The sequence below is a fragment of the Myotis myotis genome, unplaced genomic scaffold (genome assembly GCF_014108235.1).
Source record: "Myotis myotis isolate mMyoMyo1 unplaced genomic scaffold, mMyoMyo1.p scaffold_m19_p_22, whole genome shotgun sequence".
NCBI lineage: Eukaryota > Metazoa > Chordata > Mammalia > Chiroptera > Vespertilionidae > Myotis > Myotis myotis.
This window is the reverse complement of record NW_023416327.1, coordinates 3,461,476-3,489,246: the sequence shown is the minus strand read 5'-3', so window position 1 is coordinate 3,489,246 and position 27,771 is coordinate 3,461,476. Positions and strand designations below refer to the sequence as shown.

The 27,771-nt window shown below is 49.2% G+C and overlaps 1 protein-coding gene across 3 annotated transcripts in view; it reads right to left on the bottom strand.

The window, feature by feature from the left end:
• TGFBRAP1 (transforming growth factor beta receptor associated protein 1) overlaps positions 1–27,771 on the bottom strand; it is a 65,627-nt gene that overhangs the window by 12,930 nt on the left and 24,926 nt on the right. For all 3 annotated transcript variants that reach the window (XM_036355378.1, XM_036355379.1, XM_036355381.1), the window contains exons 3-7: positions 9,944–10,138; positions 7,736–7,890; positions 4,817–4,899; positions 2,493–2,834; positions 723–780 (exon numbers count right to left, since the gene is read on the bottom strand). In XM_036355378.1, the coding sequence (XP_036211271.1) occupies positions 723–780; positions 2,493–2,834; positions 4,817–4,899; positions 7,736–7,890; positions 9,944–10,138 (833 nt within the window). The remainder of the gene's footprint in view (positions 1–722; positions 781–2,492; positions 2,835–4,816; positions 4,900–7,735; positions 7,891–9,943; positions 10,139–27,771) is intronic.

The following is a 27,771-nucleotide window of genomic DNA, read 5'->3' as shown; positions in this document are numbered from 1 at the left end:
AGTTCTGGTTCCACCCCCAGCTCTACCGCTGGTCAGTGGTTTGAACCTGCCTTGACCATCTTCAGTTTTGTGTGTTTTTAAATATTTTTGCAATTTCAGAGAGAAGGAAGAGGAACAGAGAAATAGAAACATCAACGATGAGAGAGAATCATTGACCAGCGGCCTCCTGCACACCCCACACTGGGGATGGAGCCGGCAACCCGGGCATGTGCCCCAACTGGGAAGCCAAACATGACCGCCCAGTCCATAGGTCGACGCCCTACCACTGGCCGGCAACCAGTTTTAGTTTTGTCACAGATGACACAGGGATCGTAATTTACCAGCTCTCTGGCAATCGTTACTGTCATAAACAGTCATTAATATCATAAATTCGCTAACAGTAGCAGGGCATTATAAAACAAACTGTTATTCCCAGTGTTAATTTTCTAATAAGGTAGTGAAAGCAAATGTCTGAAGCCTCAATAAGAAAGCATATTTTTATTTCTTAAGATTTCAAAAAACTCAGCCTTCATAATGTTCTTATGAAGAGATGTAAAGACAAAGGAAAAATTCTTGGCCCACATTCTCAAGACATTCACTCTCTAAAAACAGTAGTCATCTTGTTGTTTAAAAAAGCTTGTAGATCAGGCAAAAGTGGTCTCTCTCAACTTGTGATGACTTTTAAGCAACACTAAGGCACACGGACTGGTTTCCCAATAATGCCAACGTGCTTTTGAACTAACCTGAACTGCAGCCGCGTCCTGGTTATTATGGTGGTAGAGCAGTCCCAGTGCAAAATACCTGCAAGAAAACAACGTGGTGAGTGCCCCTCCCACCTTCTGTGGGGGCACCCGCACAGTGACACCCCACCCTGCCTTCTCCCCCACTCAGAGTTCAGCAACAACAAGGTCCTCATTTCTGCTTATTTACTTATGGTGTTAAATGCACGCCCAGCACCCTGGCTGGTGGCAGATGGTTGGAGTGTCCTCCTGGGCACCAAAAGGCGGCAGGTTCGACTCCTGGTCGGAGCACATCCCCAGGCTGTGGGTTCCATCCCTGGTTGGGGCATGTACAGGAGGCAACCAATCAATGTTTCTCTCTGACATCAATCTTCCTGTCTCTCTCCCTCTAAGCATATTATCAGGTGAGGATTAAAATAAAAAATTTATGCCCTATCAATTTAAAAAAAAACCACATTCAAGTCTAAGATAAGCTGACCAATAAAACTATGACTTTACTATGGAAAATCACGTTTGAAGTATCTTTACAATTTGCTTCAAATATTACTATAATTTCATATATCTTCAGTTAGCCACTTTAACCTAATATTAAAGGACTATTTGGAAGGGTTGCTACCTGAACTATTATTGCAAGAAGGAATAAGGAGTTTGAACATGAACAGCAGTAAAGACCAACAGGATCCAGGCATCACAGAGAACAGAACGTCAGGGAAAGTCCTGGGGGAGGCCACCAGAGTTCAAGGGCATGAGTTTCTATTCAGGCTGCATTACTTATGACTGTGTGACCTTGAGCAAGTAGAAAGGATCAGCAACGACATTGGCATTGCCTGGGCAGTGAGCCACAACCACCCTTCCGAGTTCTGCAGGTGTGTCCTGCTCCTGGTCCCCTGCTCCCCAGCAGGGGACTGGAGCAAGGGACCCAGGAGGTGTCAGATTTCTTCCCACACAGAGCAAACTCCCAGGATATGGCTGACTCTCCGGACCCTGTCATCCCATCACTACCATGAGGTGTCAGAGTATTTTCTGGTCCTAAACAAAATGACTCCACTCCACACGCGTTCAGGAATCGGAGGGACAGCTGGAGGAGCAGCGCCACGTGGAGACCAGCCACCAGGCTCTTGTCTTGGCCTCTGAACAGGGCCAAGCACTGGACCCACCCAGTCCCCGTGAGATTTCACCAGGGCGGTTGTCATTTCAAATACATAACAAAAACCACAGACCAAGAACCTTATTGCCAAGTGGAGCGTGGGGGTCACCCAACACTTTTAAAGAAAAAACTCGTGAGGCCCAGAAGATTCAACCACGTGACATCGCAGGAGGAGGAAGCTGCCACCCAGACCCAATCCGTGTCCTCGGATTAACTGCCCTGGGGTGGCCGCCTACTAACGCGTACCCATAATGAAGACAGATTTAAGTCATAACCTCTTACCCACGAGACCAAGAAGCCCCCGTTTATCCTTTTATCCAGATGTCTATCTATTCAAACTGGGCATCAGTGGGTAACGTGCGCTATTAACTGTGCCAACAAACACTGGTGTCTTCCACGGGCGAATCCTTCCTGGAACAGGAGCAACCTGAGGACCACTTCACTTACTACAGGCTGGTTAGCTCCACACGGAAGATGCCACCGGGAGGCGCTGGCTGTCACTGGGACTTCAGGGCAGCCCCTCGAAGGGCCTCGGCAACTCAAACCCACTGGCTTCATTGGCTTCACGGCAGCCTCCCCACGGGAGGGAAGGCCAAGCAGGAAGCCGGGCCGTGGAGGACACTCACCGTTTGTGCTTCTCCAGCCAGGCAGCACTGTCGGCCAGCAGGCAGGCGTTCTCGGTGACCAGGAGGTCCAGCAGGCTGGCGTGGCCGGCCTCGGCGTACAGCTTGAGCAGGGCCGTGTCCACGTCCTCCTTGTAGCCGTGGACCACCTCTGAGCTGCGCACTTCTTCCAGGTAGGTCACGAGGAAGCGCTTGCACTTGGCCGCCTTCTCCTGGTCGCCCTGGGTCAGCTGGTTCAGGTCTGCGTACTCGTGGAGAGGAGGGTGAGACCGCGTGAATGAAGAGGAGGTGGGCAACAGGAAGGGGCACAGAGAGATCAGCTCCCGGACGTCAAGCTGGCCGCTTCTGCAATTACAGTGTCAAACTAAATGAAGCAAAAAGAGAGAGAGAGTGCACGTAGGCACACAAACAGCACTGGAGGGCGGGCGCGGAGCAGGGGAGCTGCGCACCACGGCAGAGACCGCCTTCCCCCGCACGCGAGGCACAGCATCCCCGAGCCCAGCGCCACCACCTGATCTCACACAGAGGGAGGGGACCAGAGAGGACGCACAACGCGTGCTGCAGTGAAACTCCGACACAGCCGCACACAACGGGCTGTGGCTCCCCGGCGCCCCAGGGCAAAGAAAGCGACACAAAGGCAACACCCATCAGCGTGGGGCCGTCCTGCACTGCTTCCTCCCCGGCTGCTGGACGTCCTACAGGCTCTGCGGGACCCCAGCTTCCAGCTTCCTCAGCAGGCACCTGGGACCAGGGACATGAGCACCGCGGCCCTTTCCAGGGACTCCTGAGGACTCAAGCGGCCAGCAGTCCTCACCTCGCAAGGCCCAGGAGGCCCTCCAGGAACGCCCATCGCTACCGCATCGCCGCTCCCTCTCCCCTCGCCTCCCTCCACCCCAGTTCTGCCCACAGTGCTAACAGCAGCAATGCCAGCAAAGCCTCAGGCATGGCCCAGGGTCAGAGCTGCCTGTGGGACACACCCGCCGTGGGAGGGTGGGAGAGTGGGAGGGTGCGAGGTGCGGGCGCCGGCCATGTGAGGCAGCTCCAAACTTCTAGCAGCAAATGGAGAAGGAATCTGAGGACCAGCCCCAGATGAGTGAGGAAAAAATCACGAGTATTATTAGCACGGTCTGCCGAGGGTACAGGAAGGGAAGGCAGAATCATGCCTGTCCCAGGAGGGTCCCCCTCAAACCTGCGCTTCCCTGGCCTCGCTGACAAAAGCGAGCAGCAGCCGATGTAAAGGTAAGTGATACAGAGGCCGACGTGGGAAGCACAGCAGCCCGTGGTGACCGTGGACAGGCCCCACATTTATTCTGACAAAGTCGGCAAACTTTCCGAGGAGCGCACCATGACCGTTCACCTGTATTTTAAATTAACCCGTGACATGACGGAAGACCCCAGTGAGGAGGCTGCCAATTCCGCGGGGACAAGACCAGGCGTGAGTGAGAGCGTCAGCCCACAGGGACCAGGACTCCTCCCCGACCCCAAAGCTAGTGATCATCCAGGCGCAGATGACAACAGCAGAGAACTTCTGCAGGCAAACGGTTAGCGGGCACCAGGCTCACACGGGAACCCCTTTAGCCAGTCTGTTCTCTGCAACTAATCGGGGACCAGGGACACGATCAGAGCCGCAGTGCGTGGCGCAGGGCGCTGGCGGCAGGCACGGCTCCTCCTGAGCGCAGGCCTGGAGGCTGCACAGACCAGCGCAGCCCGTGGCGGCTCCCACCGCAGGCTCTGCTCCAGCCCCGCATTCGGAAAGCTGCTCATAGGCAATGCGCTAGTGGGCACTCAGACGACGGTACAGGTTTCACCTAATCTTCTGCAAAGCATGCTGGGCACACAGTGTGAGAGGGCAGGGCGGCTGGGAGAACGGTGAGACAGGACGGGCGAGGGGCGAGGGTGGATGGCCCTGGTACCGACAGGGTTACTCATGGTGCCGGGACCCTCCCGGCAGAAACAACTTCCTGAGCGAGCTAACTATGACGGGCCATTCAGAGTCTTTAGGGAGTCGTTTTCACAAGTCCTCCCAGAACCGCCTGCTCTTGTTCTAAACTCAGCTTCCCGTGAAGCCTCTGGAGAAAAGGAAACGCGAACAATGGTATTTCCCTAACAGCCCTCCACGTTATCAAACCCGCTCTTTGAACTCCCCTCTCCCGTCCTGTACGCCCGCATCAGCCCCCCCTCCAAGAGACGAGACAGTTAGACTAAGACTGAGGGTGCAGCGGACGGGGACCATCTAGCCAGGGCAGCACCTCCCTCCGCAGCCTGGAGGTGGAATGGAGCCGAGCACAGAGGGACCCCGGAAGCCGGGCTGCTGCACCTCGAATTACCTGAAGAGCTCTTTAGCTTCCAGGAACTGCAGCTGTGCAAAGTGTATGAAGCCCGCCTGCTGCAGGATCCTCCTGTACATTCCCTGAAAGAAAGACGGCTATCAGAGCCACGCTCAGAAGCTTCGACAGAAACACCACCCACAGCACACGACACAGATCAAGGAAACGCTGGACACACACCTTTGTCTCCTCGATGCCTCTTTCTTAAAGCGCCACACTCTGTCTCTTTGGATCTCTAGAAGAAATACTCCTTTACTCCCAGCCCCTCAGCCAAACTTCTGATAATCCCTCCCTAGCGCTCAGTGGAGCAAGGTCAGTTCCTGCTTTAAATGAAGAGAAGGGGGTGAACGGTGAGAAGCCAGTCTCCTGACCGCCTGGCTCCTTCCTCTCCCTTTCGGTTTCTCTAAGCCTGGGCTAGCGTTTGGCCGCACACATCCTAACGTTAAAGCAAGTAATGTACCTTATGGTAAGGTCACATCTAACCCTAAAAACACAGCCCCTTCAGGAGAGGTTACCCCTAAACAACCACCTCTGCTCCACACCCATCCCATCAGCGTGCTGAGAGCCCGGTCCACAGCTGTGACTCCCGCGGACCCATTCCTTTGTAGCTCAGCCCGGAAATGAGCAGAGGTGGGAAACCCAGAGAGAAGAGTCTACCCAGGAGCCGGGAAGGCTCAGGAACAGGCATATTTCAGCGAGGTACCGAAAGAGTAATTTACAGCATGGAAGTCGCTCCAGTAAAGTGGGGGGGGGGAAGAGGGGTGTGAGGGCGCGGCAGGGGCACGGCAGGTCCGCACGGGGAGACAGGCCCCAGCGCTCTGCTCGCACCAGCTGCCGTGCCTTCCTGCCTCTGCAGGCTGTACTGGTTATGTTTTACCTGCTCTGAGGATGGAAATGTCTAAAATGCCTCTCAGAGGGCTTTCACACTGTAGGGCTCAACCGCTGTACCCAGGTCCGCTACCCTGTGAGGTGACTGTGGTTCCGGCACGTTTCACAGGGCGACAGAGCGGGCAGGAGAGGGGAGCGGGCGGGGCCGATCTGAAGCACCTGCAGGGTGTGGACTTTACTGTCGGCAAGAGGCCCCCATGATGCATCTTACGCCAGGATGTGGTCTGCAGTTTAGAAAGATCGCCCCAGGGTGGCATGGAGGATGGAGCAGGCACCCCGAGGAGGCTGCTGATACCAACCAGCTGCAAGGGCGGGCACGGAGAAAGGGCTGAACCCGAGGTCCTTCTGAGGGTCCCAGGGCTGTGCGTGTTCGCAGCAACAGGGAGAAGGCAGAGGGCGTGTTAGAGAGGGGACACGCCGACTGAGATATCGGACCAGAGAGCAAGGCGGCTAGTCATGTTCTTAATACTCACTGCACATGTCTACTCGTGGCAAGAAGAGAGGAGAAAAGGCAAAAGCAGACAAAGAACCAGGAGAGCCCCTTTAAGAAAATGTTACAAACTTCAAGTGTGCACGTGTGCGTGCACATGCGTGTGCGTGTGTGTGTGTGTGTGTGTGTGTGTGTGTGTACGCGCGCGCACGCACAAGGAGGGGCACCCCAGGACCGGCCTGTCCAGCCATCCAACTTGTCTGCAGGCGGCAGCTCAGGGGTCCCTGATACACAGGCAAGAGGAGCGAGGAGCCCAGCAGGGTCTCAGGTCCGGCTACGGGCTCCTCAGGGCCACTGGCTGGCGGTGTAAGGAAAGCACTGCGGGGCGCTCAGCACAGCAGGCCCTGAGCAGGCACTTTCTTCCTTTTGCTTTTGCTGCCCCCTGCTGAGAGCTAATGGGTAGGTCTTACTTTAAAAAATTAGGAGGGCCGAAACCGGTTTGGCTCAGTGGATAGAGCGTCGGCCTGCGGACTGAAAGGTCCCAGGTTCGATTCCGGTCAAGGGCATGTACCTGTGTTGCGGGCACATCCCCAGTAGGAGATGTGCAGGAGGCAGCTGATCGATGTTTCTCTCTCATCGATGTTTCTAACTCTCTATCTCTCTCCCTTCCTCTCTGTAAAAAAATCAATAAAATATATATTTAAAAAAATAAATAAATAATTAGGAGGATGAAAGTTCATCACTATTTAAATATAGAAAAGATGCCTTCTTTTCTATGCCTTCACACCCCATAACCACCAAGTACACTTCCTGCCTCTCGCTTTCAGAACCTACCTTTTTCAGCATAAAGCATCCTCTCATTCCACAGCAGTCACAGCCATGGACTGTGAAGGGTTACTCTACGTCCATGAGCCCTTTCAACGACGACTTAGACATTCACATGAATGTACACGCACCCACATCACATTTCTTTTTCTCCCGATTCCACAGAGTAACCTGAACTGACCTGACAGCCGATCAAGCAGCAATTGTTAGGGAATGTGACTTCATTAGACATAAGAACAACTGGTGATTATTATATCCATTACATTTATTCATACCAACTCTACGAAAGCTCACGTTTCTTAAGTGCATTGAGTTTTCTCCTAAGGAAATTAACTAGGTGGATTCCTGCAGTATTAGATAGCTATCAGTATGGTTAACCTGTAGAAAATAGAAACCTAAACTTTTACAATTCAGTCCATCCCAACAAATACAAATTCTGAAGGAGGAAACAAAGTAACCTGCTGCTACTCTTGGTTTTCGGAATTATGCCCTGATTCTTCTTTGAAGGCCACTGAGGAAGGAAGTTGATCAGAAACACAGCTCTGTGTACTAAGCACAGAAGCCGGAGGCTCCCAGCCTGACCTGGCTGTCGGCCGTGTCCTGCGGCTGCTGCCCGGGGCGCGGCTCTGCACCTGTTTCCTACCTGCACAGTGGGACGTGCGAGAGAACTCTGCCCCAGCGGTGGGCACACAGGAAGGGCTCCTGTGTGGGGCTAACCCTGAATGCTTTCTGCTTACTGCCCCAGAGGCATGCTTCCCCCATCAGGAGCTACAGACCTGAAATTTCTCCTTCGGAATGTTCCTCCGGGCTCCTTTTGCTAAAACCAACGCCTCCTCCACTCTGTGGCTTGCTAGAAGATCCTGTATTTGTTTTTCCAGAGGTAAGGGAACCAAGATGTAAACTCCTTTACTTGTGGCGACAATCACTCTTCCTGGGAAGAAAGTCAACCAATTGGAAAGTGGAAGACATACTGCCGGCAAGAAAACACGCTGCTCCCCACACTGACCCCGCTCTGACCAGCTGATCAATTTCATCGGCGTTCTCCCACACAGAATCACCACAGAAACTAGAAATGACAATGCCTCTCTCTTCTTTACCCCATACTTTAAACTGTCAACAAAGGCCAAAGTCTTAACACTCCATTTCCAAAGTATAAAATATCCTTTTTTACATTGTTTTTATTTGAAAGTGCTGATAAATTTACAACCAGTTGAGTAGATATACAATATACAGTCCAATGAGGTTATAGAGATCAGTTATGGAAAATTATCAGTCCGAATTATGATGTACCTCATATAACTTTCAAAATTTTATTTTCTGTTTGTGTTAGGTACTTTACAGGAAACAAGATTATAACACGACATTCTGAACGATGAGATAGTATTTCATACTCACCTGCCATACAAACACCTCCACATCTCGGCACCACCTTACTCACTCCCCCACACAGCTGTGAGTCACCCTGACCGTGGCCAGCAATGTCACCCCATTTCACCTAGGGGACTTTGCACAGGCATCCACCCAGGAGTGCAACTACAATCCAAGACCAGCTCCTAGTACAAAGCTTTATTTTTTTTAATCCTCACTTGAGGAAACACTTATTGATTTTTAGAGAGAGAGAAAGAGAGAGAAACATCAATCAGTTGCCTCCTGTAGGTGCCCCAAGCAGGGATCGAGCCCGTAAACTAGGTATGTGCCCTAACCTGGAATTGAACCCACAACCTTTTGATGCATGGGATGATGCTACAACCAATTGAGTGACCCAGCCAGGGTCCAGTACAAAGCTGTTAAGTGGGTTCTGCTGCGGCCTGGGGACACGTGTTAAGCGAGCTATTACGTGTTCACAGGAAGCAATGGCACGGCTTCTCTTTCTGCCTCAAGGAGAGTTCTGGTCAGCCACGCCTTTGCTGCTGTCAGCTCGTCTCCCCTGCACTCCTGCCCACCGCAGCCCAGCCAGCCCTCGTCTCCTGGCCTGGATCGTCACCGCGTCTCCCTCCCTGGTCCTGCTCTGCTCTCTTCTCGATTATCTGTCCCCTGTTCTCACAACCAAACTAGCTTTTCTCATACTCAGGAGACTCTGTCCCCTCTCTGTGCTGGAGTCCCTGTTCCCAGGAAGGGCAACGTGTGGTGAGCTAAGATCCTTAAACGATACACGCAACGCAGGAATCTGGACTAGTTCCTGGCCCAAAGAAAAGATCACAGCAGGCATTCTAGGACCCTGGGGAATCTGACACAGGCAGGACATGGAGCTCACTCTCTAAGGTGCGGAGGGGCGGTGTGGTTACGGAGGAAAGTGCCCTGATTCTGAGGAGAGGCAGTCTGGAGTATTACGGTTTAAACGCTGCGTGGTCCTCTACTTCCCTTCAACGTTAGGCACTACATCTAAGTGGACGGTGCACAGAGGTTCCCTTTGTCTTCTCTCAACTCTTCAGTACATTTAAAAACGTTCTAATAAAGTTTAGAGGTAAAATAAATCCACCCCCTGGCTCCCCACTGCACAGAAGAGGCAGTCCCTCCCTGACTGCCCTGGTCTCCTCATCTGACACCATCTTCCTCCCACGCCGGGCACCACAGCCACTGGCCTGCTTCCGGGGCCAGAAGTGCAGGTTTGCATGCACCTTGCTCTCTACCTGAAGGTTCTTTCAGAGCACGTGTGCTTGGCTGAGTCCTTCTCACCCTTAAAGGTTTGGCTCAAATACCACCTCCTTCAGGAAGCCCTCCCGGTTATTTCTAGGAAATCCTTCCTCCTCCGCTCTCCCCTTACTTCATTCTATCAGGTTCTTCACCTGCTGTGCCTACTGTTTAAATGTCTCTCTCCCCACTGACCTGGGGCCCCGAAGTACGGAATGTGTGTTACCATCGCCTTGTATCTGCTATGCTCAGCATAAACCCGGTTCCTAATGGCTCGGAGCAGTATTTACTGAGGAAATGTCACGAGAGAAGTGATAATGGAATTTTGTTAAGATTTCTGCGTGAACTGGTACCTTCGAAGTCCTGCAGAATGTGGCCTTCCTTGAAGGGCAGGGTCTGCTTCTGCTGCTGGTCCAGCATGCTGTGGACTGTGATGAAGGCGTCGTCGAGCGCCAGGACGTAGGGGAAGCAGACGGCCGCCCCGATCACGTTCTCCGACCAGTGCACAGGAGCCCGCTGAGAAATCCCAGCAACAGTGGCAAACATGCCTAGAAAAACAGGGATTAGGAGGCCTTAAGTAACTACTTATTTTCCTGCGTCTGGATGCAGAATATCCCCCACTTTCCTTATATCTCAGATAGGAAAGATAACATAATATACTGCACATGTGAAGAACTCTTCGTGACTTCATTTCCATGAGAACTAGCTTCCCAGAGTGTATATCTTATATTTACTTCCAACGAAAAATGAAGATAAACTGGGGGATTAAAAATGGTGGTGGAGTAAGTGGATGCTGCATGCTCCCAGGACCTAACTGGAATTACAGCTAAAACACAGAAAAACTTCTTGAATAATTAACTAAACGCTCGCTGGAGAGGACCCTATAAACGAGGACCGAGAGTGAAGACCGCATAGAGACTGGTAGGAGGGGCGGAGGCGCAAAAGGTCTAGCCGGCTGCCACAGACACCAGCTGAGGTTCCAGAGGCATATCTCAGCTCCGGGGGGTTCCCATTGAGAACGCTGGGGTCTAAACCCCAAGAAGAAAGCACAAGAATTGAGAAAGGTGACCACATAACATCTGGCTGTGAAAAGCAGCAGGGTTGCTGTCTGCCAGGGAGAGGCAGCTAGAAATGCAGGCACCCTCTTAAAGGGCCAACACACAACCACTCACCTTGTGCTCCAGCAGAGGGAGGGCACAGTGAACTGGAGCTGTGTGAGCAGAATTCAGGATTGGGGGCTCTGGGGTTATACCTCAAAAGGTACACACCCCGGTTTCCAGTGCTGAGTCATTCCCTCGCGCTGTGGAGGTCGTCCTTCTCACAAAGACATTTGCTATACAGGCGGCTTTGCCTATTGGAAAGCACCTTGTCCCACTGAGTTACTGAGGCCCATTAAGAGACTGAGAATTAGAATTAACCTCCAGGCAGAAGCAATTGCCCCACCCTGTAGATGATTACCTGAGGGCTAGTTGAGACTAAATCCAATCAGCCTGCAAGCAGAAGCAGTCTCTAGAGCAGTTGTTCTCAACCTTCCTAATGCCGCAACCCTTTAATACAGTTCCTCATGTTGTGGTGACCCCCAACCATAAAATTATTTTCGTTCCTACTTCATAACTGTAATTTTGCTACTGTTATGAATTGTAATGTAAATATCTGATATGCAGGATGTATTTTCATTGTTACAAATTGAACATAATTAAAGCATAGTGATTAATCACAAAAACAATACGTAATTATATATGTGTTTTCCGATGGTCTTAGGCGACCCCTGTGAAAGGGTTGTTTGACCCCCAAAGGGGTCGCGACCCACAGGTTGAGAACCTCTCTAGAAGCTCAGAGTCTTTGCTCAATCTAATTAGTCAGAAACAGTGTTTGACTGTCCAACACTAGAGATTGAAAGGCGTAGCAGATCTACCTAATATAAAGTCACAAACCCAAACAGGCAGCCAAAATGAAGAGACGAAGTAACAACCCTCAAATGGAAGAACAAGAGAATTCTCCAGAAGAAGAGATAAATGAAGCAGAGATAAGAAATTTATCTGATATAGAGTCAGAAAAATGATGGTAAAGATGCTCAACAGCAAGAGAAAAGATATAACTATGAAACCAGAAATAAAGAATGACATAGCACAAATAAAGAGCACATTGGAAGGAATACACAGCAGATTAGGAGTGGCTGAGGATCGGATCAGTGAATTAGAAGACAGGGTAGAAAAATCACTCAATCAGAACCAAGAAAAAAACAATTAAAAAACAGGAAGACAACTTAAGAAAGCCAACATGAAATGTACCATATTCACATGATAGGTAAGCCAGAAGGGGAAGAAAAAGAACAAGAGATAGAGAACATGTTTGAAGAAATAATGGCAGAAAACTTCCCTAACCTGGTGAAGGTCATACAAGAGTCCCAAGCATAGAGTCCCAAGCAAGAAGAACCCAAATAGGCCCACACCCAGACGCAGCATAATTAAAATGCCAAATACTATAAGACAAAGAGAGAATCTGAAAGGCAGCAAGAGAAAAGCAAAGAAGCTCCCATAAGGCTGACACATGATATCTCAATAGAAATTCTACAGGTCAGGAGAGAATGGCATGAAGTACTCAAGGTAATGAAAAGCAAGGATCTATAGCAAAGATAACTATATCCAGCAAGGCTGTCATTCAAAATAGACGGTCAAATAAAGAGCTTCCCAGACAAAAAAAAAAAAAAAAAAAAAAGCTAAAGGAGTTCATTATCACCAAACCAGCATTGCAAGAAATGCTAAAGGGTCTGCTGTAATGAGAAGAAAGGGAGAAACCTAGAATTAAAATGGCAATAAGTACTTATCAATAATAACCTTAAAGGTAAATGGATTAAATGTTCCAATCAAAAGGCATAGGGTAGCTGGATGGATACAAAAACAAGACCCAACTATATGTTGTCAACAAGAGACCCAACTCAGAAAAAAAGGTTCACACAGGATGAGAGTGAAGGGATGGAAAAGAATTTTCCATGCAAATGGAAAAGAAAAAAAAAGCTGGGGTAGCAATACTCATATCTGACAAAATAGACTTCAAAATGAAGGCCATCACAAGAGACAACATAGGTCACTACATAATACTAAAGGGATCATGATCCAACAAGAGGATATAACCCTGGTAAACATATATGCACCCAATATAGGAGCACCTAAATATATTTTAAAAACTTCTAGAGGACTTTAGCCAGTTAACTGCCACGACATTTAATTTAATTAAAAATGGTCTGCCACTTGCATCTATAGACACTTATGGCGTACAAATGGTTAAGGGAGAGACTGACAATACAGTTATAGTAGGGACTTTAACACCCCCCTGACTCCACTGGCTAGATCTTCCAGACAAAAATTTAACAAGGAAACAGTGACTCTGAATTGCACACTGGATCAGATGGATTTAATTGACATTTATGGAATATTTCACCCCAAAGCTACAGAGTATATATTCTTCTCAAGTGCACATGGGTCATTCAAAAAGACAGACCACATGTCAGGACACAAAACAAGCCTCTACAAGTTCAAGAAGATTGAAATCATATCAAGCATCTTCTCAGATCACAGTGGAATGAAATTAGAAATCAACTACAGTAAAAACACCCAAAAACATTCACACACATTGAGACTAAATAGCATGTTATTAAACAATGAATGGGTTACCAATGAGATCAAGAAAGAAATAAAAAACTTCCCGGAAACCAATGAAAATGAACACACAAGAATCCCAAATCTGAGAAACAGCCAAAGCAGTCATGAGAGGGAAGTTCATAGCACTACAGGCCCACCTCAAAAAACAAGAAAAATCTACAATAAACTATTTAACCCTACAGCTTAAAGAACTAGAAAGAGAACAAGAAAAGCCCAGAGTAAATAGAAGAAAGGAAATAATAAAGACTAGAGCAGAAATAAATGACATAGAGACTAAAAAATCACTACCAAAAAATCCAATGAAACCAAGAGCTGGTTCTCTGAAAGGATAAACAAGATTGATAAACCATTAGCCAGACTATCAAGAAACAAAGAAAGAGGACCCAAATGAATAAAAGCAGAAACAAAAGTGGAGAATTAACCACTGACACCAAAGAAATGCAAAGGGTTATAAGAAAATATTATAAACAATTATATACCAACAAGCTGCACAATGTGGATGAAATTGACAAATTCCTAGAAAAATACTACCTCCCAAAACTGAATCAGGAGGAACCAGAAAACCTGACTAGACCAGTTACAACTGATGAAATAGAAGCAGCAATCAAAAAACTCCCAGCAAACAAAAGCCCAAGTCCAGACGGTTTCACAGGGGAGTTTTATCAAACATTCAAAGAAGAACTAACACCTACACTCCTCAAACTATTCCAAAAAGTCCAAGAAGGAGGAACACTTCCCAGCTCTTTTTATGAGGCCAGGATTATTCTAATTCCAGAACCAGATAAAGACACTACAAAGAAAAAGAATTACAGGCCAATATCCCAGATGAACATAGATGCTAAAATCCTCAACAAAATATTAGGAAATCGGATCCAGCAATATATTAAAAAGATCATACACCATGACCAAGTGGGATTTATTCCAGGGATGCAAGGCTGGTACAATATTTACAAATCAATAGACATGATACATTACATAAACAAACTGAAAGACAAAAATCACATGATCATATCAATAGATGCAGAAAAAGCATTAGACAAATTCCAACATCCATTTTTAATAAACACTCTCAGCAAAATGGGAATAGAGGGAGCATATCTCAACATAATACAGACCATATATGACAAACCTACAGCCAACATCATACTCAATGGGAAAATACTAAACGCATTTCCCCTAAGAACAGGAACAAGACAGGAATGCCCACTTTCACCACTCCTGTTCAACTTAGTATTGGAAGTGCTAGCCATAGTGATCAGACAAGAAGAGAAATAAAAGGCATCCAAATTGGAAAAGAAGAAGTAAATCTATCATTATTCACAGATGGCATGATAGTGAACATAGAAAACCCTACAGACTCCATCAAAAAACTATCAGATTTAATAAATGAATTAAGCAATGTAACATGATACAAAAATAACACCCATAAACCTATGGCATTTTTAAAAATATATATTTTTTATTGATTTCAGAGAGGAAGGAAGAGGGAGAGAGAGACATAGAAATATCAATGATGAGAGAGAATCATTGATTGGCTGCCTCCTGCACGCCCCCCATTGGGGATCAAGTCCACAACCCAGGCATGTGCCCTTGACCAGAATCAAACCTGGGACCCTTCAGTCCACAGGCTGATGCTCTGTCCACCAAGCCAAACCGGCTAGGGCTCTATGGTATTTTTATACAACAATAATGAACTCAAAGAAAGAGAAACTAAAAAAAAAAAATCCCATTTACCATTGCAACAAATAAATTAAGATACCTAGGAATAAACTTAACCAAGGAGGAAATAGACCTGTACTCAGAAAACTACAGGATGTTAAAAAAAAAAAAGAGAGATAGAGGAAGACAGAAACAAGTGGAAGAATATTCCATGTTCATGGGTTGGTAGAATCAACATAATTAAAATGTCCACACTACCCAAGGCAATCTACAGATTCAATGCAATCCTTAGAGCTACAACAAAAACTCCAAAAAGTTATATGGAATAAAAAAAGACCCGTATAGCCATAGCAATCCTGAGAAAGAAGAACAAAGTTGGAGGAATCACAATATCAGATTTCAAGTTATACTACAAATTTACCGTAATCTAAACAGCCTGGTACTGGCCCAAGAACAGGCATATAGATCAATGGAACAGAACAGAGACCCAAGAAACTAACCCAAGCCATTATGTTCAATTAATATTTGAACAAGGAGGCAAGAGCATACAATGGAGCATACAGTCTCTTCAATAAATGGTGCTGGGAAAATTGGACAGATACATGCCAAAAAATGAAACTAGACCACCAACTTATACCATACACAAAAATAAACTTAAATGGATAAAGGACTTAAATATAAGACAGGAAACCATAAAAACCTTAGAGGAATCCACAGGCAGCAGAATCTCAGACATCTCTGATAGCAATATCTTTACTGATACATTTCCTAGGACAATGGAAAGTAAGGAGGAAATAAACAAATGGGACTACATCAAAATAAAAAGCTTCTGCACAGCAAAAGAAACCATCAACAAAACAACAAGAAAGCCCACTGCAGGGGGGAACATATTTACCAATGTTACATCTGATAAAAGTTTAATCTCCAAAATTTATAGGGAACTCATTTAACGTAACCAAAGGAAGATAAACAATCCAATCAAAAACGGGCAAAGGACCTAAATAGACACTTTTAGAAAGTGGACATCACAAGGCAAGAGGCATATGAAAAAATACTCAAAGTCAGTAATCATTGAGAGATGCCAATCAAAATGACGAGTACCGTCTCACACCTGTCAGAATAGCTATCATCAATAAATCAACAAACAACAAGTGCTGGAGAGGATGTGGAGAAAAAGGAACACTTGTGCTCTGCTGGTGGGAATGCAGATTGGTGCAGCCGCTGTGGAATACAGTATGGAGTTTCCTCATAAAATTAAAAATGGAACTCCCATTTGACCCAGTCATTCCACTTCTAGGAGTATATCCCAAGAAACCAGAAACACCAATCAGAAAGGATATGTGCATCTCTATGTTCATAGCAGCGCAATTTAAAATAGCTAAGATTTGGAAACAAACTAAGTGACCATCAGTAGATGAGTGAATTAAAAAACTGTGGTAGCCCTAGCAGGTTTAGCTCAGTGGATAGAGCGTCGGCCTGGAGACCTAAGGGTCCCGGGTTCAATTCTGGTCACGGGCATGTACTTCAGTTGCAGGCTCCTCCCCGGCCCTGGTTGGGGTGCGTGCAGGAGGCAACCAATCCATGTGTTTCTCTCACATCGATGTTTCTCTCTGTCTCTCCCTCTCTCTTCCACTCTCTCTAAAAATCAATGGAAAAATATCCCGGGAAGTGGGCTGCGTACGACAACGTGCTGCAGTATGTTTGGAATCGCAGTGAGAGGAGTGCGTCGGTGCTAAGGATTAACGATGGGCACCCAGAAGGACATCCAACCCCAAAGCAGCAGCCAATGATATTCTAGGTGTACCGGTTAATAATGGCGGATTTTGTAATCAAAGAAAACAGGATAATTTCAAGAGAAACATCAAAAGTGCTTTATTCAAAGTAATGTCCATCACTAGCTGCACATTCCCCCATCTTTCAGGTAATTTGTGGATACCGTCCCCATAGAACTTTTCTTGTTTTGAGGCAAACCATTCAGAGACCCAATTTTCCACTTCTTCGTACGTTTTGAAGTGCCGCTCAGAAAGTGTGTGCGCCATCGATCGGAACAAGTGGGAATCTGAAGGAGCAAAGTGTGGTGAATACGGCGGGTGGGTTAATACTTCCCAGGCAAGATCTTTTAATGCATCTTTAACTGGTTTGGAAGTGTGTGATGGTGCGTCATCATGAAAGTCAAGTACGGAGATAGTGCTTTCCCGCTCAGTGAGACTGTTCAAGAGGCTGGGCGCCCTGGGCTCACAGGGGAACAAACCCTGCTCTTCCCCAACATATTCTGAAGCCTTCGCCTGTGCCCAGAACCCTTGCTTGGCCCTGCCCAACCCTTTCAACACTGGCTGTCGGAGTGTGAAGCAGCACCAACTGAAACTGTCAGGATGACAGAACAATAAGCTTTTTGAGAGAGAAAGAAAGAGGGAGGGAGGGAGGGAAGAACGGAGGGAGGGAGGAAACGTGTGCATCTCCCACCACAGTCACAATTGTCTAACATGAACCATTCTTTCACCTTAAGTATTTCCCTTTGACCCTTTAAGTCTCTAACCATCATTATGAAGAAGACTAAACTCAATAGAAAAACAGACAAAAGATATGAATCAGTAAGTCACAGAAGACAAAATGCAAATGACCAATAAACTCATGAATAGAGTCCATGTTCATTAGTAACCAGGGGAACACAAATTTAAAGAAAAAAGCAAGTTTTACCCATTACATTGGCCGAAGTTTATAGACTGTGTTAGTCTATAAACTGTATGGCATAAAGAAACGTTTTGGAGAATAATTTGGTGTTTTCTATCAAAACTGAACATACGCCTACAATTAGTTCAGTAATTCTGCTTTTCAATCTATCACCAACCGGTAAGTACAAGGATGGCCACTGTGCCATCCTATCTAATAAGGATGGAATATGCAAATTAACTGTCACTGCAACAAAGATGGCAGCGCCCACAGCCAATAAGGAGGGAATATGCAAATTAACGCAACAAAGATGGCAGTGGCTGGTCCGGAGCGAAGGCGGGAGGTGGCTCCTAGCCCTGAAGCAAAGGCGGGAAGCGGCAGCCAGAGCAAAGGCCTGGGTCCTGGGTGCTGGAGGGAAACCGGTGCTGGCAGCCAGGGGAAGGAAGGCCTATTCTTGCACGAATCTTCGTGCATCGGGCCTCTAGTTTTTAATAAGAGCATAAAATTGAGTATCATACACCAAACAGAGTAGGACTCTGGGTGAACTCATCATGAACAGAAGGAAAGCTCATTTATTAAATGAACACCTACAAACAGAAAAATTATAAATGAGCATGTTGAGTATCAACCGAAATTCAACACTTGCTAGGCCCTTGCTGTGTGTCGAGCACTGAGTTAGATACGGAGGGACAGACTGAGACACACCAAGGGACTCGCAGCGCTGAAGGGGCTCAGGAAAGTACATAAGTAATTACAAGAGGCAGCAACCTGGCAGAGAAGGAGGTGGAGTCCAGGTGGAGCTGTGGTCAGACAGGCTGCACAGGGAGGACGAAGCTGGGGGTGAGGGGGTGGGTGGGCTCGGCATTAAGCAACAGGAGGTCACAGAGAGGCGGGGAAGAGGGGAGCGTGTCCCCCTAACAGGAGTGGCTCCCAGAACAGGGCAAACCCTTCATGGGGTGCAGAGGGTGGGAGAGGGAGGTTTGGGTGGGGGTGGAGGAGTGCAGCCTGAAATCGGCACAGATCCCAGGGCTTAGAGAAACCACCTGCACGAAGGTGGAGGCTGCACGAAGGAGGGAGAGACCCAGACACGAAGGCCAGGCAGCTGCCTGCCACAGGAGGAGGCCCGGTGCGCAAAGAGCAGGGCTGACTTCCAAGGAACTGCAGCCTGACTTAGAGGGGCAGGCAGCCTCCGGACCACACGGCTGGGCTGAGCGGCCAACACAATGGGAATCGGGAGCAGGGCAGCTGGCAGGCAAGGTTTGCACTTCGTGGAACTTGAGAGACTTCTGCGAGGGGAGAACATGGAGCTTGAGTGCTTTCTCGGGGATAAGCGCGAGGACAGAACACTAGACCACACGGGAGACACGTTTCTGTGCGGCACCCCCACGGGCTGCTCTGAGGCGGCTGAGGGCCTCCTGCTTCCACTTCTTCTGAAGCGATAAGAAGTCAGGAGTTCCCTAGAAACGTGGAAGACACGTGGAGATGGCTCAGGTCAGAGGTAAGATCGAACAAACGGTGCTCTGGGTCTGGGCTTGCTCCAGAGGGGGACGGTGGGCACAGCTGAGGGTGGGCTTGGCATCCCAAGGTTTCCCAGTGGGAGAGAGGGTGTAACTCAGGTCTGAATACACCCAACCAAACTGGGTGAATTAATGTCACCAAAGTACTCAAAACGCTTTACAAAAGCCTGAAGGAGAGAAGCGCGAGGTGCAAAGCCACTGGAAGCATTAAGAACCTGAAGTAAGGCGAGCTCTGGAGGAGCGAATTAGGTGCGCGTGAACTTGACTTCTCCACGCGGTCAGAACCAGCCGCCAGAGAGCCCAGCGGACCGGCGCCGTGCCCACCACCTTCACCCAGGCGTCTGGCAGAGGTAAGTAATCCCAAGGATTCTGCTGAAATAACCGTTCCATAGAGCACAGCGCTCATGGGAATATGGGCGCGGAGACCTCGCCCAGCCCTCATGCCGTGCAATGGGGAGACCCGAGCATGAACGTTCTGGAAATGAAAAGGGCAGACACCAGAGGTAAAGAACAGAGGCCTCTGCGCAAACAGAGGCGCAGAGTTCACCAGAGTCAAAGGGCAGAGCAGTCACCGGCAATCGGGGATCCAGGTCCAGAAGCTAAGGTGCCACAGATCCGCTCAGAAACAGAGAGCACTGCTGTTACACCTGCCAACGGCCTACGTACTTGCTGAACAGGTGGCAACCTCGTTTCCATATTGTTCAAGGAGTGCAAGTGTAGCAAAATGTGTAAAATCCTTTAAAACCATTGCTTTCACTTGTGCGCCCTCTAAATATCCCTGGACCCCTTATCTGTGCTGCGGGGCAGCCGTGACGTGAGGCTAGTGGATTTATTTGCATTTCAACAAGCATTATCAAAAGATAGAACTAATAATCGCCTCTGGTTTCTGCCCTTTTCTTTTTTTTTTTTTAAAGATTTTTTTTTAAATATATTTTTATTGATTTTTCACAGAGAGGAAGGGAGAGAGATAGAGAGTTAGAAACATCAATGAGAGAGAAACATCGATCAGCCGCCTCCTGTACATCTCCCACTGGGGATGTGCCCGCAACCCAGGTACATGCCCTTGACCGGAATCGAACCTGGGACCTTTCAGTCCGCAGGCCGACGCTCTATCCACTGAGCCAAACCGGTTTTGGCAAAGGTTTCTGCCCTTTTCATTTCGAGAACAGTCATGCTAGGGCCTCCGCACTGCACAGCGTGAGGGCTGGGAGAGGTCTCCGTGCCCATATTCCCCTGAGAGTTGTGTTCCACAGAACACAGCTACTTCAGCAGAATCCTTGGGATTACATAGCTCAGTTGGTTGGAACATCATCCCAATATGCCAAAGGTTTCAGGTTCGATCCCTGGTGAGGGCACAAACAAGAATCAACCAATGAATGCATCAATAAGTGGAACATGGAACAACAAATTGATGTTTCTTTCTCCCTACCTCTCTCTAAAAATAAATAAATAATAAATTTTTAAAAATAAAGTCAATTTATCATCAAATTTTCAGCAAAATATTGGTTAAAATATTAATTTAAATTAATAAAATTTAAATCAAGACCAAAAAAGTTAAGAGCAATTACTCATGATACAGGAGTGGGCACATGTTATCTTCAGAAAGAAAGGCAAATGTAATACATAGTTTTCAAATGCTAAAAGTGGATTTGCATTCGTTATAGTGGTTTGTTTGAACTTAGTAATTGTACCAATTACAAGCAAAACAACAATTTTGCATGATATCTATGTAATTGAGACAAAGTAAGCTTGAAGGAAAAATGCATTCTAAATAACAACTACTGTCTCCCGTCAATCCTAACACTAAAACCAGCAAAAAGATATTGCGATCAAACGTTTTCACTATAAAGTCTTTATCACTAAGCAGGTATTGGCTCATGAGTAGACAGCCTGATGGAACAAAATGGGAAATCGGACAGACCCAATGACAGAAGGAAATGCAGTGGACGCTGCAGGCAGCCACCTGAACCAGTGAGGAAAAACGGACTCTTTAATCAATTTGTTGGGATAATGAACAGAGCATAGAAAAGGATAAAATGAATCCATTCCTTATATTCTTTACTGTAAGAAATGAAACCATAAAATCATGAGCAGAGAATATGGATGAATTTGTCTATAACCTACAAGAGGGGGAACATCCCTCATTAAAAAGACACTCAAGTAAATGGCCAGGGGAAGAATAGATAGTTCCCAGCGGACGAGCACATGGCGACACCTCGCACGGTGCACAGGCACTATCTCTGACTCAGCAGTCCCGCCTCTAGAAGCTTTCCAGTGGGTACAATGGGGAAGTACAAAAAGGCAAGTCCTTGTTAATCCCCTAGGACTGGAGAAAGCCCCAATGCCCACCAACAGGGGGCAGACTGAACCAACTGGGACTGCCACACGCCAGAGCAGCATGCAGGAGCAACCAGGAACATGCATCAACCTCCCAAGTGGGCTCCTAACACACTGTTCAGTAAAAAGCCAAGAAAGAAAGAGATAAAAATAGTCACATATTTGTTTATATTTTTGTTTAAAAATGAAAGGATACACCGTAAAAACCTATGGGGGAAGGAGTCAGGATATAAGCTCTTTGAATATACCTCATTGTAGCAATCTGACTTGGAACCCTTTAAATATTTACATAACAAAATATAAAATAAAGCAATTTCTAAAAGTCAAAAGTAAAATGAAACAAGTTAATCTAACTGTATGTCCCGGTGGCGCATAACCACATGGAAGGGAACTACTCCAAATGACCTAACACACAGTAAGGTGACAGACATTCCCATACCACCCGAAGGACAAAAGAACCACCAACAATCAGACTTTTCTCAGTAACCACATGTGGCAGCCGCTGTGTCGGTATCATTCTGTTCTGTGTGCTGTGGGACAAAGTGTGCTGGGTGGCCGTTAGGGAGATTTCGGCGTGGCTGGAGGAGATTCAGGTACACAGGTAGACAAGGTCAGTGTCTCGCAGCCCTGACCTGGTTCTGTCGACATGACCTCATACTGGATCTCATCTTTAAACAATGCAGACTTCTGCGCTGGCCGGGTGGTTCAGTGGGTCGGAGCATCATCCATACAACAAAATGTGGTGAGTTCGATTCCCAGTCAGGGCACACGAGGGGGGCAATCGATTGATGTTTATCTCTCACTTCGATGTTTCTCTCTCTATCTCTCTCCCTTCCTCTCTCTAAAAGCAATAAAATAAATTTTAAAGACCAACTTCTAAGCTCTGTCTACTGCTGAGGCCTAGAAACAATGGGCAGCAAGCTCCTCGGGCACCCAGCTTACGGTCTGTAAACCGCAGGGCCCCTTGGCGACACGGGAACCAGATCTAGGGCAGGAAACGTGCCAGGCGGACTTGCAGCACCTCGCCACACCCAAAGGCAAGGAGGCTGTCACAGCGCAGGGTCAGGGACGGGGACTCACCCTTCAACCTGAGTGAACTCCCACCAAGCGCAGATGACTGGGAATACACTGTATATATTACAATCCATGATTCAAATTATAATGTTGGAAAGTCACTTCCGGAAGACAGAGGGATCACCTTATTGAAAACCTTTTCCTCCTGCCCAAAGCGAGGCATTTCTCTTCCTCCAGGAACTACAGTTCAAACATGAAGGAGGGACAGAGAATTTTGCCACTAATTTGTATGATTTAAAAATGTAGGCAGGCCCTAGCCAGTGTGGCTCAGTGGATAGAGCATCAGCCTGTGGACTGAAGGGTCCCAGGTTCATTCCAGCCAAGGGTACATGCCCAGGGTGCAGGCTCAATCCCCAGAAGGCAGCCGATCAATGATTCTCTCTCATCATTGATGTTTCTATCTCTCCCTCTCCCTTCCTCTCTAAAATCAATATATATATTGTTTTTTTTTTTAAATGTAGGCAATACTCACCAATAGCTAGTAACAACACAGACACAATCACAAGAAAGTGTGTGACCCTGACAGAAGCCCCCCACCTATGAATAAGTCTTGCCTCTCCTCAGAAACCAGCAAATATAACGACACTTGAATCTGACCAAACCTCTGCTGCTCCCCGTTTGCAGGAAACACAAAGGTCAGCCTCACATATTCAACAATATGCAACGGAAATGATCCAACTTTTACAACAGAAAATTAAAGAAAAAGAGAAGCACGAGTGAACCTAAAGATACGAGAAACTGAACAATTGCCAAGCAATTGTGATGTGTAGGCCTGGTATGAATCTGACTCACTCCACCTGCAAAATGAACATGGACACACTTCAACACAAATGTGTGCACATCACAGAGCCCTAGCACCACAGGCTGTGCACACCCTGAGGGGGCCACCACACCTGCACCTCACACACCTGCCCACACCCTGAGGGGAGCCACCACACCTGCACCTCACACACCTGCCCACACCCTGGGGGAGCCCCCACACCTGCACCTCACACACCTGCCCACACCCTGAGGGGGCCACCACACCTGCACCTCACACACCTGCCCACACCCTGGGGGGGCCACCACACCTGCACCTCACACACCTGCCCACACCCTGAGGGGGCCACCACACCTGCACCTCACACACCTGCCCACACCCTGGGGGAGCCCCCACACCTGCACCTCACACACCTGCCCACACCCTGGGGGAGCCCCCACACCTGCACCTCACACACCTGCCCACACCCTGAGGGGAGCCCCCCACACCTGCACCTCACACACCTGCCCACACCCTGAGGGGGCCACCACACCTGCACCTCACACACCTGCCCACACCCTGAGGGGGCCACCACACCTGCACCTCACACACCTGCCCACACCCTGGGGGAGCCCCCACACCTGCACCTCACACACCTGCCCACACCCTGGGGGAGCCCCCACACCTGCACCTCACACACCTGCCCACACCCTGAGGGGAGCCCCCACACCTGCACCTCACACACCTGCCCACACCCTGGGGGAGCCCCCACACCTGCACCTCACACACCTGCCCACACCCTGAGGGGAGCCCCCACACCTGCACCTCACACACCTGCCCACACCCTGAGGGGAGCCCCCACACCTGCACCTCACACACCTGCCCACACCCTGAGGGGAGCCCCCCACACCTGCACCTCACACACCTGCCCACACCCTGGGGGGCCCCCCACACCTGCACCTCACACACCTGCCCACACCCTGGGGGGAGCCCCCACACCTGCACCTCACACACCTGCCCACACCCTGAGGGGAGCCCCCCACACCTGCACCTCACACACCTGCCCACACCCTGAGGGGAGCCCCCCACACCTGCACCTCACACACCTGCCCACACCCTGGGGGGAGTCCCCCACACCTGCACCTCACATACCTGCCCACACCCTGGGAGGAGCCTCCACACCTGCACCTCACACACCTGCCCACACCCTGGGGGGAGTCCCCATACCTGCACCTCACACACCTGCCCACACCCTGAGGGGAGCCCCCACACCTGCACCGCACACACCTGCCCACACCCTGGGGGGAGCCCCCCACACCTGCCCACACCCTGAGGGGAGCCCCCCACACCTGCACCTCACACACCTGCCCACACCCTGAGGGGAGCCTCCCACACCTGCACTTCACACACCTGCTCACACCCTGGGGGAGCTCCCCACACCTGCACCTCACACACCTGCCCACACCCTGGGGGAGCCTCCACACCTGCACCTCACACACCTGCCCACACCCTGGGGGGAGTCCCCCACACCTGCACCTCACATACCTGCCCACACCCTGGGAGGAGCCTCCACACCTGCACCTCACACACCTGCCCACACCCTGGGGGAGTCCCCATACCTGCACCTCACACACCTGCCCACACCCTGAGGGGAGCCCCCCACACCTGCACCGCACACACCTGCCCACACCCTGGGGGGAGCCCCCCACACCTGCCCACACCCTGAGGGGAGCCCCCACACCTGCACCTCACACACCTGCCCACACCCTGAGGGGAGCCTCCCACACCTGCACTTCACACACCTGCTCACACCCTGGGGGGAGCTCCCCACACCTGCACCTCACACACCTGCCCACACCCTGGGGGGAGCCCCCCATACCTTCACCTCACACACCTGCCCACACCTGGGGCGATCCCCCACACCTGCACCTCACACACCTGCCCACACCCTGGGGGGAGCCCCCACACTTGCACCTTACACACCTGCCCACACCCTAGGGGGAGCCCCCACACCTGCACCTCACACACCTGCCCACACCGTGAGGGGAGCCCCCACACCTGCACCTCACACACCTGCCCACACTGTGAGGGGAGCCCCCACACCTGCACCTCACACACCTGCCCACACCGTGAGGGGAGCCTCCACAACTGAAGCTAACATCACAGGTTGCAGTGAAGTCAGCTCTGATTCTTAACTTCTGCATGGCAGGGCAGAGAATTAGGAAGACCGTACAAAACCCCCAAAGCCCTCTCAAGGCTCTGGCTACTAGATCCTTCTTGCTGGGATGAAATCTCAGTCAACTAAGAGAAAATTAAGGGAATGCTTCTGGTACCAGTGGACAAAGTTCAGGGATGCTGTTTAATATCTTCCAATAAACCAGACAGTACTCTCCATCCCGCACTCCCCCCCCCAAAAAAAGAGAGAGAAAACTATGTCAGTAACACTGAGGTCTCCGCATCTGGAAAGAGCTATCGGTGAGCTACCTGAAATCCTTTTGAGAATGAAGAGCAAAAACAATCAAGTGACACACCCACGAACTGGAGGAAATCTTACCTGGAAGGCTTACGGACTTTTATTTTTATAGTTATTTACTTAAAGGAATCTTCTCCCCAGAGCAAATTCTGGCTCCATGCCAACACAACATAAAACTAAAGAACAGCCCTGGCCGGTTTGGCTCAGTGGATAGAGCGTCGACCTGCGGGCTGGGGGGGTCCCAGGTTCGATTCCAGTCAAGGGCCTGTACCTTGGTTGCGGGCACATCCCCGGTGGAAGGTGTGCAGGAGGCAGCTGATCAATGTTTCTTTCTCATCAATGTTTCTGACTCTCTATCCCTCTCCCTTCCTCTCTGCAAAACAATCAATAAGATATATTAAAAAAACAACAACAAACAAACAAAACTAAGGAACAAATAAAACACAGACTCACAGATACAGAGGCAGACTGAGTGTTGTCAGATGGGAGGGGGGCTGGGGGACTTGCAAAAGGTGAAGGGATTGAGAAGTACAGATTGGCAGTTAGAAAACAGTCACAGGGATGTAACGTACAGCACAGGGAATACAGTCAATATTCTACACTAATAAAAGACAAACATGCAAATTGACCATACCTTCGCTATGCCTTAAGCCACACCCACCAGCCAATCAGAGTGACTATATGCAAATTAACCCAACCAAGATGGCAGGCCACAGCCACAGAGATGGAGCGAGCAGGAGGCTTGGTTGCCCCAGTGAAGGAGGAAGCCAAGCTTCCCGCCTGCAGTGGCCGGATCTGAGCTCCACTCAAGGCAATGAAGTTTCAACTGTAGAAGATAAATAAACCCCAGATACCTACTTTCAGCTGGCCGTGGCCACGGAGCTGGAGCGAGAAGGAGGCTTGGGTTGCCCCTGGCAATGGAGGAAGCCAAGCTTCCTGCCCGCCCTGGCTGGCTCTGAGATCCACTCAAGGCTACAAAGTTTCAATTATAAAAGGTAAATAAATCCCAGAATAAAAAAAAAAAAAAGGAGAGGCTGGGAGATTCTGTCTCTGGGGGTGCTTGGCCAGCCTGAAAACGGCCCTCAGCCCCTCACCCAGGCTGGCCAGGCACCCAAGCGGGACCCCCACCCTGATCCGGGACACCCTTCAGGGCAAACTAGCCAGCCCCCACCCATGCACCAGGCCTCTATCCTATATAATAAAAGGGTAATATGCAAATTGACCCTAACAGCAGAACAACTGGGAATGACTGGTGACTATCACACACCGACTACCAGGGGGCAGACGCTCAATGCAGGAGCTGTCCCCTGGTGGTAAGTGCACTCCCACAGTGGGAGCTCTGCTCAGCCACAAGCCAGGCTGATGGCTGCCAGCACAGCGGTGGTGGCGGGAGCCTCTCCCGCCTCCTCAGCAGCACTAAGGATGTCCGATTGCAGCTTAACTCTGCTCCCTGCTGGTAAGTGGACATCCCTTGAGGGCTGCCGGGCTGCCAGAGGGATGTCTGACTGCCATCTTAGGCCCGTTCCCCCCAGGGAGAGGGCCTAAGCCAGCAGGTGGACATCCTCCGAGGTCCCAGACTGCAAGAGGGCATAGGCCAGGCTGAGAGACCCTCCTAAGTGCACAAATTTTTGTGCACTGGGCCTCTAGTACTATAATAACTATGTACGCTGCCAGAGGGGTATTTGAAATATCAGGGGTCTATTTTGTAAAATACATGGCTGTCTAACCACTATGCTGTACACCTGAAACTAATCTACACTAATAAAAGAGAAAGATGCAAACTGACCGTACCTTCGTGGCGCCCACCAGCCAATCAGGAGTGAGAATGCAAATTAACCCAACAAAGATGGCGGGTTAATTTGCATACACAGGCACCAAGCGTCCCGCCCTGCCCCAGCCACTCCCAGCCTCTGGGCAGCATGGGAAGGCAGAAAGGCGGCTCCAGGCCAAGTGAAGGCGGAAAGGCGGCTCCGGCCGGAGCGAAGGCAGTGCCGGTAGCCAGGGGAAGGAAGGCCCATTATTGCACAAATCTTCGTGCATCGGGCCTCTA